Here is a 16,864-nt window from a genome sequence, read left to right as displayed (position 1 = left end):
ATGGTGACTTGGTGTCCCCTCCCCGAGCCTTGACCCCTTGGGTGACACATTTCCCGCCCCCCCGCCTCCCCCCCGCCATTTCTTGCAGCCAGACGGGGGTGACAGCGCAGAGACTTGCTACAAAAGAGTTTATTTGCCAAAAAAAGGAGTATGTTTGTACATACAAAGAGCAGGACCCCGGGATGGGGGAAAGGCACCGGTGGCTGGGGGTGGGGGGCGGGTGCCCCGCAGGTGGGGACAGGGACAGGGACACAACCCCCCACGTGGGCAGTGGGGGGGGGAACGGGGACACGGGTGGCCATAGGGCACCAGAAGGCACTTGGGGACAGTGGGAGGGACATGGGGACCTGAGGATGGATGTGGGGAATCCGGGGGGTGTGGGGGGGAAGAGGATGGACACGGGGACCCGCAGGACAGATGTGGGGTACCCAGGGAGAGTGGGACAGACGTGGGGACCCGCGTAGATGGACAAGGGGTGGCAGGATGGACATGGGGACACACAGGGTGGCTGTGGGGGACACAGAGGGGGGATACCCGGGGATGGCAGGACAGACGTGGGGCACCCAGGGACGGCGGGATGGGGACAGAGGACATGGGGAAAGGATGGACATGGGGAGGCACAGGATGGATGTGAGGGACATGGGGACGGCAGGATGGACGTGGGGACCCACAGGATGGACACGGGGGGGATCTGTGGGGCACCCGCTGCTGGTGGGACGGACACGGGGTGCTTTGGGGCACCCGTGGGCTCGGTCTAAATGCGGAGGCGGCCGTCCAGGACCCCCTCCCAGAGCGCGGGGCCGAGGGGCACGTAGGCTTTGGTGGTCTCATCCAGCAGGAAGAGGGGGTCGGAGACACGGGCCGGGTCGAAGCCCTCCTGCGCCAGCCGCACCTTCTGCTGCTTGAAGGTCTCCGTCATGGCCAAGCGCTCCTGGGGGGGCGGTGGGGCGGGTTGGGGACCCCAGGGCGCACAAAATCTCCCGTGTACCCCACCCCCCCGGCCCCCCCATGCCCCATTACCTGCAGGCGGAGGAAGCGGGGCCGGGCGTACGGCGGCAGCAGCTGCTCCACGTGCCGGTAGAGCCCGGGACCGTCCAGCCGGCAGCCGGGACGCAGCACCAGCGCCGCCATCCCGGCACGACCCTCGTGGCCTGCGGGCGAGGGCAGAGCTTGTGGGGGGCACTGCCGGGCTGGGGGCGGGGACAATGACACTGTGGTGGAGCTGGGGGGGGACATCGGTACCTGGCACGGCAACGCCGTACACGGTGGCTTCTTGCAGGGACTCGTGGGCCACCAAGGCTTCGGCCACCTCCGTGGTGGCCACATTCTCACCTTTCCACCTGGGAGGGGGACGAGGAGGATGGTGCTGAGCTCCCCCCACCATAACATCTGATGGCCCCCCCACCTCAGCCAGGCAACGGATGGGGCACGTAGGGCTGTATCACTGTCCCCGTGGGGGGGTGGGGTGGGGGGCTGTCCCCCATCCGTGGGTGTCTCTGGCACCTGTAGGTGTCCCCGGTGCGGTCGCGGAAGCGGACAAACTGTGCGGCGTCCTGCTCCATGAGGTCGCCGGTGCTGAAGTAGGTGTCACCCTCGGCGAAGACGCTCCGCAGCAGCTTCTGCTCCGACAGCTCCCGGCTGCCGGCGTAGCCCAGGAAGGGGGTGCGGGGGGTCACCGGGGCGATCAGCAGCCCTGTCTCACCTGCAGGGGTGGGGGACGTGTGACACTGGGCGGGGGCCACGGGGACCCCCGAGCTCCCCCCCATCCCCATCCTGCTCCTCACCCGTCCCCACGCGGATGCAGTGCCCGGCCGCGTCCCGCACCGGGGCTCCCTCCGTCACGTCGTAGCGCACGATCTCGAAGGGCGAGAAGAGCTGGGGGAGGGGGGTGTCAGCAGCCCGGTGGGGACGGGCACGGGGGGCGGGGGGCACAGCAAACATCCCCCTCAGCCCCCTCCCACCTTGTAGATGAAGCTGCTGCGCCCCACGGCCCCCGGCGTCCCCGTGTAGTTGAAGAGGGTGACGTTGCCCTCGGTCATCCCGTAGGTCTCCACGATGCGGATGTCCCCGAAGCGCTGCAGGAACCTCTGCCAGACATCGGGGCGCAGCCCGCTCCCCACCGCCAGCCGCAGCCCGTGCTCCCGCTCCCCGGGGCGCTGCGGGGCCCAGCGTCAGACCCAGGGGTGCCCCTCGGACCCCCATTTCCCCCCCTCCCCACTCCCTCCGGGTCCCTCCTGACCGGGGGCTGGTTGACCAGGTAGCGGCAGAGCTCCCCGATGTACTGGAAGACGGTGACCCCCTCGGCGCGACAGTCATCCCAGAACTGGCTGGCTGAGAACTTCTCCTTCAGCACACAAGTGGCTCCTGTGGAAAGCTGGGATTAGGCGGAGGGTGGGTGGGTTAATTTTTTTCTCCCCCCGCCACATGTCACCGGGCTTGCCACAGGGTGTCCCTCTGCCAGTCCCTGCTCACCAATGCCGATGCAGCCCACGATGCCCAGGAGGGACCCGGCCATGTGGTAGAGCGGCAGCGCCAGGTACACCACGTCCCGGCTGGAGGCTCCCACCAGCTCGTAGAAGCTCAGGCACATGATGGACTTGAGGTGGGAGACGCGGGCGGCCTTGGGGAGACCTGGAAGGGGAAGACGGTGTCAATTCCCCCTCCCCCACAACTCACCCAGGTCCCCCCGGCCCCGGGCACCCACCGGTGGTGCCGGAGGTGAAGATGTAGAGGCAGGTGTCGTTCATGTCCTGGGGCTGCCAGGCGTCCTCGGGCTCCAGCTCCTCGGAGGCGGCATCCAGCAGCTCCTGCAGGGCCACCACGCCGGGGGGGTACGGCCCCGAGCCCAGCACCCACACCACCACGTCGTCCTCCCGCAGGCTGGGCAGGATGGGCTCCACCATGGCAAACAGATCTGGGACGGGGCCGGGGGGGACAGGCTGGGGTGGGGGCAGGTCCAGACACAGCCCATGGTTCCCCCCGTGCCCGGCCCGGGGCAGGGAGAGGATGGGGACCCGTCCCCACCCTGTGCCCGTGGGTGGCACCCAGCCTTTGGGGACACCCCAGGCAGGATCCGTGTGGGGCGCAGGGACGGCGCCAGTTTGGGGGGACCAAAACATGGCATCCACGCCCCCCCCATCGCCCCCCAAACCGAACCACCCCGGACCCCCAGGCGGTCGGGTCCCTCGCTCCGCGGCTGGCAGCGCTGGAGCCCCCCCCACCCCCCTGGTGCCACCCCCAGGCCCCACACCCTGTCACCCGCAGCGGCCCCGGTACCGCCCCGGAGCCTCCGGAGCCCACCCTGGCCCCGGTACCCCCCCATCCCCCGGTACCCAGGGCCAGGGACCACCCCGTCTCCTGGAGCCTCTGCCATCCCCGGTCCCCCCCCCATCTCACGGAGCCATCCCCGGTGCCCCCGGTACCCCCCCATCCCCATTACAGTCCCATCGACCGGAGCCCCCGGTATCACCCCATTCCCAGTACCCCGGTACCCTCCACCGGTCCCATCCCAGCTACCGGAGCCGTCCCCGGGGCCCCCCCATCCCCGGTAACCCCCATCCCCGGTCCCCCCCCATCTCCCACAGCCATCCCCGGTGCCCCGTGTTCTCCCCCCCGCCCCCGCCCGCTCCTTCCCCGCTCCATCCCCCCGCCCCCGGCATCCCTCTCCCCCCCCCGGTCCCGGTCCCGCCCCCCCCCGTTGCTCACCGTGGGCCACGAGCAGCGCCCGGGCCCCGCAGGCCCGCAGGCAGTGCCGCAGGGCGGGGGGGGGCAGCGCCGTGCCCAGGAAGGCGGGTCGGGCCCCCAGCGCCGCCAGCCCCAGCCAGCCCCAGACGAACGGCGGCTGGTTGCCCACCAGCAGCCCCACCGTCACCCCGGGGCCCAGCTCCCCCCCGGCCTCCCCCCCCAGGGGCCACCCCCGCAGCGCGTTGGCCACCCGGGCCACCCGCCGGGCCACCCGCCCGTAGGGCTGCTCGCCCCCCGCCGCCCGCAGGAAGGGCCGGGCCGGCTCCCGCCGCGCCGCCCGCAGGAACCGTGCGGCCAGGCTGCCCCCCCCGGCCCCGCCGGGCCCCCCCGCCGCCGCCCGCCGCCGGCACCGCGCCGCCCGCGCCGCGAAGGCCAGGTCTGCCCAGAGGTGCGGCCGCAGCAGCCGCTGCAGGAGCCCCAGGGCCACCAGCGCCGCCAGCGCCGCAGCCAGCGCCATCGCCCGCCGCCCCCCGCCCGCCGCCGCGGGACGCGCCCCGCCCGCCGCGGACACGCCCATGGGCGGGGCGGACACGCCCCTCCGAGCCACGCCCACCCCGGCACCCACCCACCCCCGCGTCGCCACCCCCGGCCACATCGCCACCCCCCGGCTCGCCCGCCCCAGACCCTCTCACGGCCCCAGCACTGTGTGTGTCCCCCCCCTCCCCGCGGACCCCCATCCTGGCCCCGCCGCTGCCCCCCCCCCCCGCCCCGTCACCTCCCTGTCCCCATCCCGCCCCCTCCCCTGCCAGCCCCCCACCCTGTCCCCAGCCTCCCCGTGTCATCCCCCCAGCCCCTCCGTCACCTCCCTGTTCCCATCGCGGCCCCCCCCCCCCCACCCCGACCCCTCTCCCAGCACTGTCCCCCTCACCATGGACATCATGGTGTCCCCCCCCCCATCACGTCCCCCCCATTTCATCCCCATCCCACTCACCCCAGACCCCTCTTCCAGCCCCAGCCTTGTCCCCCCCCACCCTGTGCCCATCCTCCCAGCCACAGGCCCCCCCCCCCCCCCGCATCGTGTCCCCACATCCATCCTCCTGGTCACAAGACCCCCCATGTCACCCCCCCATCACCTCCCTGTCCCCATCCCACCCCCCCTCCAGACCCCCGTTCCAGTCCCAGCCCTGTCGTCTTGTCCCTCCCCCCAGTGTCCCCACAATGTCCCCAAGTCTTGTCACCCCCCCTTGTGTCCCCAGCCCGCCCCCCTCAGCGCAGCTCACCCCCCCCACCATCCGCGTCCCCCCTCTCCATGGCCTCCCCATCCCAGCCTTGTCCCCGCTTCCATCCCGGGTGTGGGGTGGGGGGAGCTGGCAGCACCACGGCCCCCCCAGAGCCACATGCCCCGCCTGGGGGGACACTGGCCCCGGGGACGTGGCAGAGAGAGGTGGCATTTCGTACAAAACAGCCCAAAGGGGGTTTATTGTGGGTTTGGTTTTTTTTTTGTTTAAAAAAAAACATTTAAAAACGGTACAAGCTGTGGGGGTGACAGGGGACAGCACCGTGTCCGTCCCCCCCCCCCAGCAGTGCCCTGGGGATGGCGGTGTCCCCTTGTCCCCATGGGCAGGGACACAGGCTCCCCCTCCCCTAAGCATCCTGGAGCGACAAGCCAGTTCCCACTGTTTATTTACATTTTTTATATGAAAATAGGGGGTGTATGATATAACCCCCCCCCCCCCCGAGTTTCCCGTCCCTTCCCCGTGGTGCCACGTCCCCTCTGGGGAGCCCCTGTGTCCCCCCAGAGCAGGGGACAGGTGTCGGGGGGGGGGTGTGTGTGTGTGCAGGCTCCAACCCCTCCTTGGCGGATGATAAAAAAGGAGCTAAAAAAGTCAAACGGGGAGGGTCAGGGCAGGGGGCAGCCGAGTGGCCCCGTCGCCGCGGGCTCCAGAGGGGACACCGCTCCTTGTCCTTCCCGTCCTGAAAATGGCTTTTGTCTGAGCGCGGCCGGGCCACCACGGGGCCACCGCGGCCGGAGCCCTCAGTCACTGTCCGAGCCCACGGCTGAGGAGCCTTTTCTTTTCCTTTTGGCGGGTTTGGGTTTGGTGTCTTCTTCCTCCTGTGCGGGGAGAGGCGGGGGGGGTCACTGCCGTCGGGGGGACACCCCGCTGCCCCCGTGTCCCCCAGGGGCGGGGGGGGCGCTTACCGAGGCGCTGCTGGAGGCCGATTCCTCCTCGTTGTTGGCCGGCTGGGCCGCGTTCTTGCGGCTACGGGGGCTGGAGAGCGTGGCTTTTCGGCGGCTCTTGGGGGGTTTGGTGGAGGAGTCTTCATACTCCTCGGCCAGGGAGAAGAGGTCGCTGAACCTGGAGGGAAGCGGGGGTGTGGAATTGTGTGTGTGTGTGTGTCTGTGGGGGGTCTCAGGCGTTTTTTGGGGCCCCCACCCCGCTGTCACCCGGGGAAGGACCGACTCACTTCATCTTGTGGGCTTCGTCGCAGCTGGCCTGGACGTGCTGCAGCGCCTGCAGGATCGGCGTTTGGCTGAAAACTGGTGAGGAACCGGCAGAAAGGGGGGGGTCAGAGACCTTCCCCGGGCAGGGGAACCCCCCCCCCCCCCAGCCATCCAGGGGGCTGGACCCCAGCAGCTTTGCAAGGGGCTCCCAGTATCCCAGGGCATCCCAGTTCTGCGTGTGGCTCCCACCACCAGTGCTGCCCTGCCCCGGTTGCCCGCTGGGGATGGGAGCTGGCCTGCCCCGCTCGCCCGCTGGGGATGGGAGCTGGCCTGCCCCGGTTGCCCGGCGGTACCTACAGTTCTGTTTGGTGTTGGTGAGGTTGAGGCGGAGGTTGTCCAGGTGCTCCAGGATCTGCTCCAGGGTGAGCTGGGCCAGTTTGCTGCTGGAGCTGCGCAGGCTGGGGGCAGAGGAGCAGCGTTACTGCCCACCCCCGGCTTCTCCCCCCGCAGAGAGACCCCACGTGTGGGCGCAGCGACTGTCACGGCCCCGCAGCAGCACCCCCAAAGCCCCGAGAAGACGTGGGGCACAGATAACCCTGCCATCCGTGTCCCCAGAGGCGCGAGCGGGGGACGGGGATTTTTGGGGTCTGGCATGTGCTGGGTTCCCCGGGGCTGGTCTGTGAGCGCTGCTCCAGCCCGGGATTAAGGGGATAAATCCTGCTTAGGGTGCTGGCCGCCTCCATCCCCGGCAGCTCCGGGCAGCACCAAGTGCCCCGTGCTAAGCCCCAGGGGCAGGACAGCGCATGGTGCCAGCCCCCGGGACGCTGCCAACAGCCGGGGCCTCAGCTGGCCGCCCGTTAATTAGCGGGGATTAGACCTGGATACGGCTCAGATCCCGGAACAGGAACACCGGGAAAATAGCCGCGTTGTTCAGCTGTGAAAGGCCATTAATTAACGCAGAGGAACAGACGAAGGCACGGACTGGATCCCTGGCAGCCTCTTCGGAGAGCGGGGGGGGGGGGAACCCAGAGGTGGCCGAGATGCCAGTGGGACCGGCCGCTCTCCCGGTGTGACATCCCGGTGACGGTGAACCTCTTGGCAAGGGCCCGTCCGCCCCGCTGGCCGTCACCCCTGCTCCATGCGGCGGCGGTGCCGGCTGCCCGGGTGCTGGGGGGGATCCTCGGGGGTCCCGAGGACACGCAGCCCCGGCTGCGGCAGGAGCGCGGCGGTGCCCTGCTTTTCCAGGACACTAGATGTCCCTCCTTCTCCAGCAAAGCAGCTCCCGGCCGGGCAGGGGCCGCCGAGCACCCCCCCGTCAGCCCTGACCGGGCCACCCTCCGCTGCCCCTAACCCAGAGCCCAGCACCGGGGGGCTGCCGGGGGGGCTGGTCGCAGCGCGGTGACCCGGCACAAGGCAGCACTGGGCCCGGCTGGCCCTCGCCCCGGGAGGTGACGGCTGTGCCCGGGCCAGAGGCTGCCCCGCAGCCTGATGTTGGCCTGTCAGGCTGGAAAAAAGGTTGGGAAATCAGCCGGGGAGCCCAGGGCAGCAGGAAAAGCTCCTGCCCCGCTGCCGAGGGGCATCTTGGGGTCGGGGTGGGGTGTCCCATGGGCCACCCTGGCCGGGAGCCGGCACAGCGGGGCAGGACCAGCCGCAGCATTCCCTTTTCTCTCCCGCACCCGCGGTGGCGAGGTCTGGCTGCCGCCTCCGGCACCCAGAGCTCTGCCCACGCGGGGTGGCCGGGAACCAGCCCTCTGCCCCTGCCCTCCCGAGGCCGGAGAGGAGGAATCCTGCCCTGGGGAGCTGGGATTTAACCTCCAGCTCCGGCCTTTGGTCCCACTGCACCGACAGACCCTGACCCACCCACCCCAGAGGCGGCAGCGTCCCAGCAGAGTTCAAGGGAACCACATCTGGAAGACTATTTGCACCAAAAGATGCTCTGGAAACATCCAGCTGTGCCCGCGGGGGGTGGGAGGGGGCCGTCTGCCCCCCCGGCGCCGCAGCAGGAGAGCAGCAAGCCTTGGCACCGCTCGCACAGGCGGCTGAAAGCGCTTCCCCGCGCGGCTGGCTAACGGGCTCGGCCGCGGGAGGGTCCCGCTGGCTGCGTGTCAGCGCGGGCGAGATCACAGAGCGGCCGCCCGCACAGCGCCGGAGCCGGGGGGGACGCTGGCCCCGGGCTCTGGCAGCGCGTGGGTGGGCACCGGCACCGCCCCGGCCTCCCGGAGACGATGGCGTAACCGGCGGGATGGGCTGGCACGCACGGCCTTGGGGACGAGGCAGAGTCTGTCACTCGGTTCCCGGCAGCACCCGGCAGACGCTGTGCCCGCCCCGGCCCCTCACCTCTGGCGTTTCCGCGGCAGGCTGTTGTTCTTGATGAGCAGCGACTTGATGTGCTCGGCCAGGAGGTCGTCGTGCTTGATGCACCAGTGCCGCAGGATGCTGGTGGTGAACTGGTCGTCGGGGTGGCAGGGCCGGCTCAGCACCATCTTCACCATCTCCTCGCTGGGCCTGCGGCAAACGGGGAAGGGCGCGCGAGGAGGATGGACGGGCGAGTGGTTTGTACCCCCCCGCAGCCACCGCCACCCACTTGAGGCTGCAGACCCTGCCATCGCGAGCCTGCGGAGCGGCCGTGCCGGGAGGGAGCAGGCACAGGAGCCCTGACACGGCTCGGATGGCACCGAGCTGCCCCAAACACCGCCGGGACCCGGCGCCCTGCGGCAGTGTCGGCCCCTGGGCTCAGGGGAGGACGGGCAGCGTTCGGCCTCCCCCGCTCGCCCGAAATCGCTGCCAAACCACCCTCCCGGGGACCAGCTGCCACCACGCTCCACCCGCAGCACCCGGCCCCCGCGGGCTCCGTCATGGTGGGCTTCTCGCTAACGCAATTTGCAGCCGGGATTAGATCAGCCAGCCCCACGCGCCGCATTAATGAAAACAAATAAAAGTGCTCTTCACCGCGAGCGGCGGGACGTGGCCAATCCACGCGAGCAGGCCGAGACGGCGGAGACCAACGCCAAGGCAGCCGCAGCCCTGCGCCCTGCGGGGGACAGCCTGCTCTCCATTAAGTAACGGGCTCCGGGATGTGCAAAGGTGACAAACAGCCCTTTGGCACTCGGGCCGAGAGCTGGCACTCGGCAAACGGTGACGCCGATGCCACGGCAGGGAGCTGCTGCCTTTGGGAAGGCTGCGATGGCCGGGGTCTTGTCACACACGTCCACCCCGCTCCGTCCCCAGGGGCTCCGGGACAGGAGTCACAAGCTGGGGAGCGCCAGCAAGGGGGGCTTTCTCCCCACGCCTGGCTGCTCGAGCAGCCCAAGCCGGAGCGGGTGGCATCCCCTTGTCCCCACCATGCTGACGGTGCTCAAGAAAGCCACCAGCGTGGCGGGGGGGCAGCCCCACGAGCCCGTGGCCGCGGGAGCCTCGGCAGAGCGTGGTGCACTTACTTCTCTCGCCGCAGCTGCAGCAGCAGGCAGGATAACGCCTCGGGGTGCTCTGCAAAGGGAAGGACAGCCTCAGCGCCGGAGCTCGCGGCCACGGTGGCCCAGCGCCGTGCCCCTCCCGCGCCGGGGACAGCACAGGGGACCGCTCACCTTTGTATTTGAGGTGCTGGAGGATGGGGATGATGGTCTCCAGAGGAATGCTGTGCGCGAGGAAGAGCTGCCAGGTGCAGTACTGCTCAAAGGTCTCCCAGTCCAGGCTTTGAACTAGGGGGAAGTGCAGGGTGGTGAGGGGAACCGCGGGGAGGAACGGCAGGGACCTGCCGGAGCCACCGCAGGCACCTCGGCCGTGGCCCCTCCGTGAGCACCAGCAGCACCCAGGGATGGTGCTGCTCCTGCCTGGCATCACACCCACCCCTCCAGCCCGGAGCAGGGCACCGGAGCAGGACACTCTGCCCCAAACCCTGCCGAGGGCGAGCAGGGGCTCTGGAACGCGGCGGGTGGCAGCAGGGTGGGCTCTGCCAGCTGAGACACGGGTGGCAGAGCTGCAAAGTCACGGAGGCAGCTGCTCGAGGCTCAGAGGAAGCGAATTAACGAGCTTCTATAATTAAATAAGCTTAGACCGCTGCTTGCAGCTTGTGTAACACCAGAGCTGGATCTCGACAGCCATCGGATCAGGGCGATGGGGCTTCTCTCCGAAGTGCTCGCTGGCCCCCGTGCACCCAGTTCTCCACGTCGGCTCTGCCCGAAGCCACCCCAGCCCAGAGGGCTGCAGCCACGGCCGGCCCCAGCCGCCAGGCAGGAGCCACAGGGCACGTGCCGGCAAAACATGGCGGTGGCTGGAGACTTGGAGGGCTCTTCCACTGCCCAAGAGCAGTTTGCATAGGTGCAAGCCAAAGTCCAACTGAAAAGCTACTGGGGAACTGGGACACCACTGGTGATGCTGGGGGAAAGGCGAGGAATGCCGCGAGGGAGAGACCACGGGCACCAGCCTTTTCCTACACGGCGGATAAGGGGACCGTGGTCCTGGCAAAGGGCTGGGAGTTCACCCAAGAGGCTTATTCCGTTAGTTCAGGGTGGTCCAAGGGCCAGACAAAGCAGCAGCAAGGCCCTTTTTCACCCTTGGGGTGTCACAGACAACAGAAAACAAAGGGAAATCCCAATTCCAACCTTTCTGACCCACCTTTTGCCATCACCTCCCAGCTGCCCTCACCCCTGCTGCGCTGGGAGCAGAGGGGACAGCCGTGTTGGCTGCGGCGTGGCACAGCCGACCGCGCAGCACCCGCCACGGGTTTGCACCAGGACAAGTTCACATCCCCAGAGACACAGCAGCTGGGAGCACGTGGCGAGGCCGCAGGGCCGGGGGAGATTTCGGGACTTTCCTCTTTCTGGTTTGTTTTTTTCCCCCTCTGCCCGGGCAGGCCGCGGGTGTGCAGAGCCCCGGATTACACTTTACCTGGCGCTGCGGGGAGCCGGGGCTCCCAAACCATCCCACAACCAGCCCGGTAAAGCCCATTAGAGCACGCGGCTTGGATCGCCCAGCTCACTCTAACAAGCCGGTTTAGGGCAGTGATCCTTTAAGCCGCGGCAATAACACCATGAGGAAATCCAGCCCTCGGCATACCACGGCCAGCCCAAGGGCTTCTCTCGGATGCTGCGTGAGCCGCCAGCCTCTGCAGGGCTCTTCCTACGGCGGCGTGGCCATGGACTGCAGCCCTCCCGATCGCAATAGCTGTGGCAAAGGCTGCAGCCTTCTCCCTTTCCAGGGACTTGGGGTGTCTCCGCAAAACGGGGGCCCAAAGGGCAGGAAGGCTCGGGGATGCCCAGAACAGCCCTGCTTTCACCTCTGCCCTGCCCGAGACGCGCTGGTGCCGGCAGGATTGCTACTCACTCAGGATGTTCAGCACCGAGTCTTTCCGAAACATGACGAGGTTCCCCATCATCACATGGCACACCAGTTCCTGCAACTGGGCAGCAGAGAAAACGGGGTTAAGCGGGATGCCCGGGCTCTGCAGAAGCCCTCTTACGCCGGGGACCACCGGGCAGATCCGGAGAGCAAGCGGGAAAGCTCCTGCTCTGCCAACATCAGCCACCTCCGCGCGAGCAGGGCTCCAGCGGGGAGTCCCAGACACCCCGCGGGCTGCAGGTGGCTCATAAATCACAGCTGGGGTAAGCGGCTCCAGGCAGAGGCAGCTGCTGCCACGGGCCGGCAGAGGCAAAGAAGTAATGAGAGGTTAACGGTTTCACACATCAACACCCGGGCTGGGGAGCAAGTGTCACGCAGGACACAGAGCAGATCCCCGCAGGCAGGGCCAGGGCGGGTGGGACGGTGTCACCCTGTTTGGAGAGCTGGGACGGGCGCGGACAGAGTGGCTCGGCTGCCGCACGACCGCGGGGGACCTGCTCCTTCTGCTCCGGGCGCTCTCACACCCAGGGGTTTGCTGGCAGATGCACAAAGCCCCCCCCGGGGCTGGCAGCAGGGAGGGCTCGGCAGCCTGCGGGGAAAGCTCCGGCAGTCCCAGACCTCTCCGCTCGGGACCCCGGAGCGCTCCTGGTCTGCAGGACGGGAGCTGACACTACCCAGACGCCTAGAGCTTCCTGCACTGACTCCCCCCTTCAGCCCTGGGAGAGGTGGAAGTGGAGAGAGGGGGACGGGACACACCGGGGGCCTGCACCGGAGCTGGGGAGCACCAATCCCTGCTCCTGCCCTGACAGAGCACGCTTTGGGTTTCGTCTGCCTTCTCCTCGGCCTCTGGGTGCTGCCTGCTCGGGCACAGGAGACACGGGGAGCCCGAGAGCAGGCGGAGACCCCCCGGGGGCCAAGCAGGCAGAGCATCGTGGGGAAACAGATGAAGAATAACAGGAAGGAATGAAGGAATTGGAGAAGGGAGGGGAGAGGAAACGCGACGGGCCTCTGCTGGGAAAAACAAAACCTCTGCATTTCAGCGCGGGGCAGAGCCCGGGAGCAGAGGAGTAGGAGCAGGGCTGAGCCGGGGGGGGGGGGTCAGGGCACCGTGACTCAAACCTTTCCTGTACCCGACTTCGGCTCCAGCCTGCCAAGCAAAAGTTGCTGGCGAGGCGTTCTGGCCCCCGCGCAGCTGGGAAAAGGCACAACTGGCCGGGAATGGTGTATAAATAGGGCGAGTTAAAGGGTTATCAGCAGATCACGCTCCGGACGAGCCCAGACAGCAGAAACACGCAGTACAGCATTCCTGCCCGTGCCCACCTCCCCGCCCCCAGCTTTCGCCGCTGACTATTTTTGGGTTGCTCGTGGCAACTCAGCGTGACCACAGGGAAAGGTTCCTGCCAAGAGGGGTCTAACGAGGGCTTGGCCTTCCGCTCGTGAGCCGGCTGAGCCCGCAGCCCGCCTCCCAGCGGGACGGAAGAGCCGAGCGCCATCTCGGCCCTGCCTGCGCCTTCCCCGCGCCCTCCTGCACACGCGTCCGCGGCGACGCTGCCCGCAGCTTTGCATCCCCCCAGCAGCGCCGAGCACCGCCCTGCCGAGGGGCTTATTATCGGTAATTATGATTATCGCTTGCCCGCAGCAGCGCTGCCCATGGCGGTGCGTTTGGCCAACGCCTGCAAGTGGAGAGGGATCAGAGCGAACCCAGGCACGTCTCCCTCGGGTGCCTGCCGCGGCTCGGTGGCCAGGGAGGTCCCTTGGAAGAAGCAGCTCGGATTCAGCCTCCTGACGCCGCAGCTCCTCAAAGGACAGAAAAACCCGCAGGTTTTAGGGCTCCTCTTCGCAAAGGCCACTCAAGGGGACTCAAGAATGGGGGCAGGGAGGACTACACAAGCAAAGCGCCGCCCCACATCCCCCGTGGATGGGCCATTTCAGGCTTAAGCCTCCTGGGAGCGGAGGAGATAAAGTGAAGCCACTTCAGGAATGTGCTGCCTCCCACCCCCCGACCCGTCCCCCCCTTACCTGGAAGGAGTCTATGACAGCTACAATCATGTTCAGCAGCTCGCCGCTTCGTAGGGTCTCGTCTGGGAACTGGAAGAGTACAAAAGCAAGGCAGGGCTTAGGGAAGGACACGAGGCCAGTCAAAAGCTCCGATTTCCAGAGCGGAGGGCAAAACTCCTCGGTTCAGGCTTGGACACACGCACACGTTCCTCCTCGCGAGGGGCAGCGTCGCCCTGCCTGACCCGGCGGCTGGACCAGAACCAGCACCACTTCCTAAGCGGAACGGGGAAAGCGGCTGAGCAGGAAAAGGAGCCAAGAAAGCGCAGGAGGGGAGACGGGCTGTTCTCTGCGTGCAGCCGGGAGCCGGCAGGTTCATCGAGGGAGGTGATTCTGCCCCTCTGCTCCGCGCAGAGGAGACCCCACCTGGAGAACTGTGCCCAGCTCTGGAGTCACCAACAGCAGAAGGACACGGAGCTGTCGGAGCGGGGCCGGAGGAGGCCCCAGAGATGCTGGGAGGGCTGGAGCCCCTCTGCTGTGGGGACAGGCTGAGAGAGCTGGGGGGGTTCAGCCTGGAGAAGAGAAGGCTCCGCGGAGACCTTCCAGCCCCTTCCAGTCCCTCAAGGGGCTCCAGGAAAGCTGGGGAGGGACTCTGGAGCAGGGAGGGGAGCCATGGGACGAGGGGGAAGGGTTTTCCACTGGAAGAGGGGAGATTGAGATGAGATGTGAGGAAGGAATTCTTGGCTGTGAGGGGGGTGAGCCCCTGTCCCAGGTTGCCCAGAGAAGCTGTGGCTGCCCCATCCCTGGAGGGGTTCAAGGCCAGGTTGGCCGGGGCTTGGAGCCACCTGGGCTGGTGGGAGGTGTCCCTGCCCAGGGCAGGGGGTGGCACTGGGTGGGCTTTAAGGTCCCTCCCAACCCAAACCATTCCATGAGTCTATGATTCCCTGCTCGAGCCAGCGCCCAGCGCATTTGTGAGATGCAGCTGACACCGACCCTCCGGAGCCAGCAGAGGAGCCGGGCTGCTCCGAGTGCGGGTGGCAGAATTCAGCCAGACCGGAGTGGTTAAAATTCCCCATTTTTCCCCCCTGTCCTTGCTAGCTTTTTGCTCGATGTTCCAGGGCCTCATGCATTAGACAGCACTGCAAGGAAATAATACACACACACCAAAAAAAAAAAAAAAAAAAAAAAAAAAAAAAAAAAGAAAGAAAAAAAATCAACCCAAGGGCAAAAGGCCAGGAAAACTGGCGGCAGCGAGCTCCGGCTGCACCGTTTGGATCTGGCTGTCCAGACAGGCTGCTCTCGGGACATTCTGCCTGACTTGGGCTGGTCACTACGCCCACGGGGGCAGCAACGCTCTGACCCCCCCTCCCTCTTTTTGAGGGGGGAGGCTGCTGAAGCCCAAGGCCTGGGGAGGGGATCCAGCTGCCGCTCTACGCCAGGATTCCCCCCCGGAGCACGCACTGTGCGACTGCGTGGTACGGCGCAGGTTTTTCTCCCCTCCCCAGGCCCTCGCTGTGCCCCCTCTCCCCACAGAAGCCCCCCCGCCGGGATGCGCTCGTGAGGAACGGTGGGACGGCCTCAACGCCCAGCAGATGTTCCTGCTGAACCAGCCAGAAAGGAGGGAGGAGCGGGGCCAGCTCATTCCTCCCCGGGAATGAGAAAGTACAGGCAGAACTGTGACCCCTCCGTCCATCCAGAGTGCGCCATGTCACCCTCCCCTCGCTCCAACCCCCAGCACCGCTCCCCGGAGCCGGGCAATGGCTGGGTGCTTGCTGGAAGCACCCTCCACCCTGCAACCATTCCAAATCGGAGGCTGCAGCCTGCGCTGGGCTGCGAGAGAGCTCGGCGGCATCCCGGCGGCAGGAAGGTGACAGCAGCCCTTTTCCAAGACCCAGGCAAACTGGGAGCGAGCTGTGACCTAACTGGTGCAGACGCCTGGCTCCCCCGCTCCAAACGTGCTCTCTGCTAAGTCCAGCTGGCTCCCCCTCAGCACCGAAAGCAATAAAACTTTCCTTAAACCCCCGGGCTTGGGGCAGGCAGCAGAATTCCTTCTGAGCGCTGCTTCCCCCAGCCTTTGACACGACCGCTCGGAGCCTTCACCCGCTGCTCTCCAGAAGAAAAGCAGCAGAGAGTAAAACCCCTTTCACCAGGGAGCGCAGCGAACGCCGGCTGGGAGGCGAGCACCAGCGTGAGACAGATCCGGGACAGCGAGGTTGGTACCTCGCCATCCACGGAGCGCACCAGGCTCTAGTGGGGCCGTAAGCAGGATGAGAGCTCAACGTCCATCTCAACGGCTGCTGATTCCCCCTCGAGCTGACCCCCACCGAGCTGGGCTGGGGGAGGATGGAGACCGCGTTGTGCTCAGCCTGACAGAACGTCTTCTGACCTCTACGGCTGCTCTGCTGCAGCGTAACAGGCCTGAATCATGGGATGTGTTGGGTTGGAAGGGACCTCTAAGTTCATCTCATCCCACCCCCTGCCCTGGGCAGGGACACCCCCCACCAGCCCAGGTTGCCCCAAGCCCCGTCCAACCTGGCCTTGAACCCCTCCAGGGATGGGGCAGCCACAGCTTCTCTGGGCAACCTGGGCCAGGGGCTCACCGCCCTCATTTTAAACAGTTTCTTCTTCAGATCTCATCTCAGTCTCCCCTGTTCCAGTGGAAAACCCTTCCCCCTCGTCCCATGGCTCCCCTCCCTGCTCCAGAGTCCCTCCCCAGCTTTCCTGGAGCCCCTTGAGGGACTGGAAGGGGCTGGAAGGTCTCCGCGGAGCCTTCTCTTCTCCAGGCTGAACCCCCCCAGCTCTCTCAGCCTGTCCCCACAGCAGAGGGGCTCCAGCCCTCCCAGCATCTCCGGGGCCTCCTCCGGCCCCGCTCCAGCAGCTCCGTGTCTCTCCTGTGCCGAGGCCCCAGAGCTGGCAGCAGCACTGCAGGGGGGTCTCCTGGAGCGGAGCAGAGGGGCAGAATCCCCCCCCTTGTCCCCCTGCCCACGCTACTGGGGATGCAGCCCAGGCTGCGGGGGGTTCTGTGCTGCCAGCGCACATTGCCGGGGCGTGTTGAGCTTCTCATCCACACATCCACAGCACCCCCAAGTCCTTCTCCTCAGGGCTGCTCTCCAGCCATTCTCCGCCCAGCCTGGATTTGTGCTTGGGATTGCCCCGAAGCCGAGAAGCAAACCAGCTCAGCCCCAGGGATGCCCTGGGCACCTGAACTGGGGTTGCTGGTGCCTGGCGGGGGCCTCACCTCTGTGTAAATGGAGGGGGTGAGGTAGCAGAGCAGCCGTACGTCGTCTTCCTGGCAGGCTTTCATGTCCATCATCAGACACGTGTGCAGGTCCCCCAGCTGCGTGGCCTGGGCAAAGGACTCGTAGAGGTTCATCTTCCCGGCCGCAGCTTTGCTAGAAGGAGAGG

The 16,864-nt window shown here is 67.2% G+C and overlaps 2 protein-coding genes across 2 annotated transcripts in view; both read right to left on the bottom strand.

Annotated features, from left to right (window-relative positions):
• Positions 1 to 123: 123 nt before the first annotated feature.
• SLC27A3 (solute carrier family 27 member 3) lies at positions 124 to 4,238 on the bottom strand. Its single transcript, XM_063357439.1, has 10 exons — positions 3,706 to 4,238; positions 2,705 to 2,914; positions 2,473 to 2,631; positions 2,240 to 2,364; positions 1,962 to 2,156; positions 1,785 to 1,875; positions 1,504 to 1,702; positions 1,243 to 1,340; positions 1,021 to 1,151; positions 124 to 931 (listed from the first exon to the last, which is right to left on the bottom strand). Exons 1-10 carry the CDS (start codon positions 4,199 to 4,201, stop codon positions 755 to 757), a joined length of 1,881 nt encoding a protein of 626 aa, XP_063213509.1. The 5' UTR covers positions 4,202 to 4,238; the 3' UTR covers positions 124 to 754.
• Positions 4,239 to 5,252: 1,014 nt separating this feature from the next.
• INTS3 (integrator complex subunit 3) overlaps positions 5,253 to 16,864 on the bottom strand; it is a 43,954-nt gene continuing 32,342 nt past the window's right edge. Inside the window, exons 21-30 of the mRNA XM_063357068.1 lie at positions 16,698 to 16,851; positions 13,484 to 13,552; positions 11,450 to 11,525; positions 9,712 to 9,825; positions 9,565 to 9,613; positions 8,465 to 8,632; positions 6,485 to 6,585; positions 6,151 to 6,223; positions 5,885 to 6,041; positions 5,253 to 5,797 (exon numbers count right to left, since the gene is read on the bottom strand). Of these exons, the coding sequence (XP_063213138.1) occupies positions 5,720 to 5,797; positions 5,885 to 6,041; positions 6,151 to 6,223; positions 6,485 to 6,585; positions 8,465 to 8,632; positions 9,565 to 9,613; positions 9,712 to 9,825; positions 11,450 to 11,525; positions 13,484 to 13,552; positions 16,698 to 16,851 (1,039 nt within the window). The 3' untranslated portion in view covers positions 5,253 to 5,719. The remainder of the gene's footprint in view (positions 5,798 to 5,884; positions 6,042 to 6,150; positions 6,224 to 6,484; positions 6,586 to 8,464; positions 8,633 to 9,564; positions 9,614 to 9,711; positions 9,826 to 11,449; positions 11,526 to 13,483; positions 13,553 to 16,697; positions 16,852 to 16,864) is intronic.

The sequence above is a fragment of the Chroicocephalus ridibundus genome, chromosome 21 (assembly GCF_963924245.1).
Source record: "Chroicocephalus ridibundus chromosome 21, bChrRid1.1, whole genome shotgun sequence".
Taxonomy (NCBI): Eukaryota; Metazoa; Chordata; class Aves; order Charadriiformes; family Laridae; genus Chroicocephalus; species Chroicocephalus ridibundus.
The sequence above is the reverse complement of the archived record's forward strand: the minus strand, read 5'-3'. Positions and strand labels throughout refer to the sequence as shown.

Coding starts and splice junctions, on each gene's coding strand:
- SLC27A3 (XM_063357439.1), bottom strand. CDS start 4,201: ATGGCGCTGGCTGCGGCGCTGGCGGCGCTGGTGGCCCTGGGGCTCCTG. Junction 2,915..3,705: donor GGCGCTGCTCGTGGCCCACG/GTGAGCAACGGG, acceptor GCCCCGTCCCAG/ATCTGTTTGCCATGGTGGAG. Junction 1,152..1,242: donor GTACGGCGTTGCCGTGCCAG/GTACCGATGTCC, acceptor CCTCGCCCGCAG/GCCACGAGGGTCGTGCCGGG.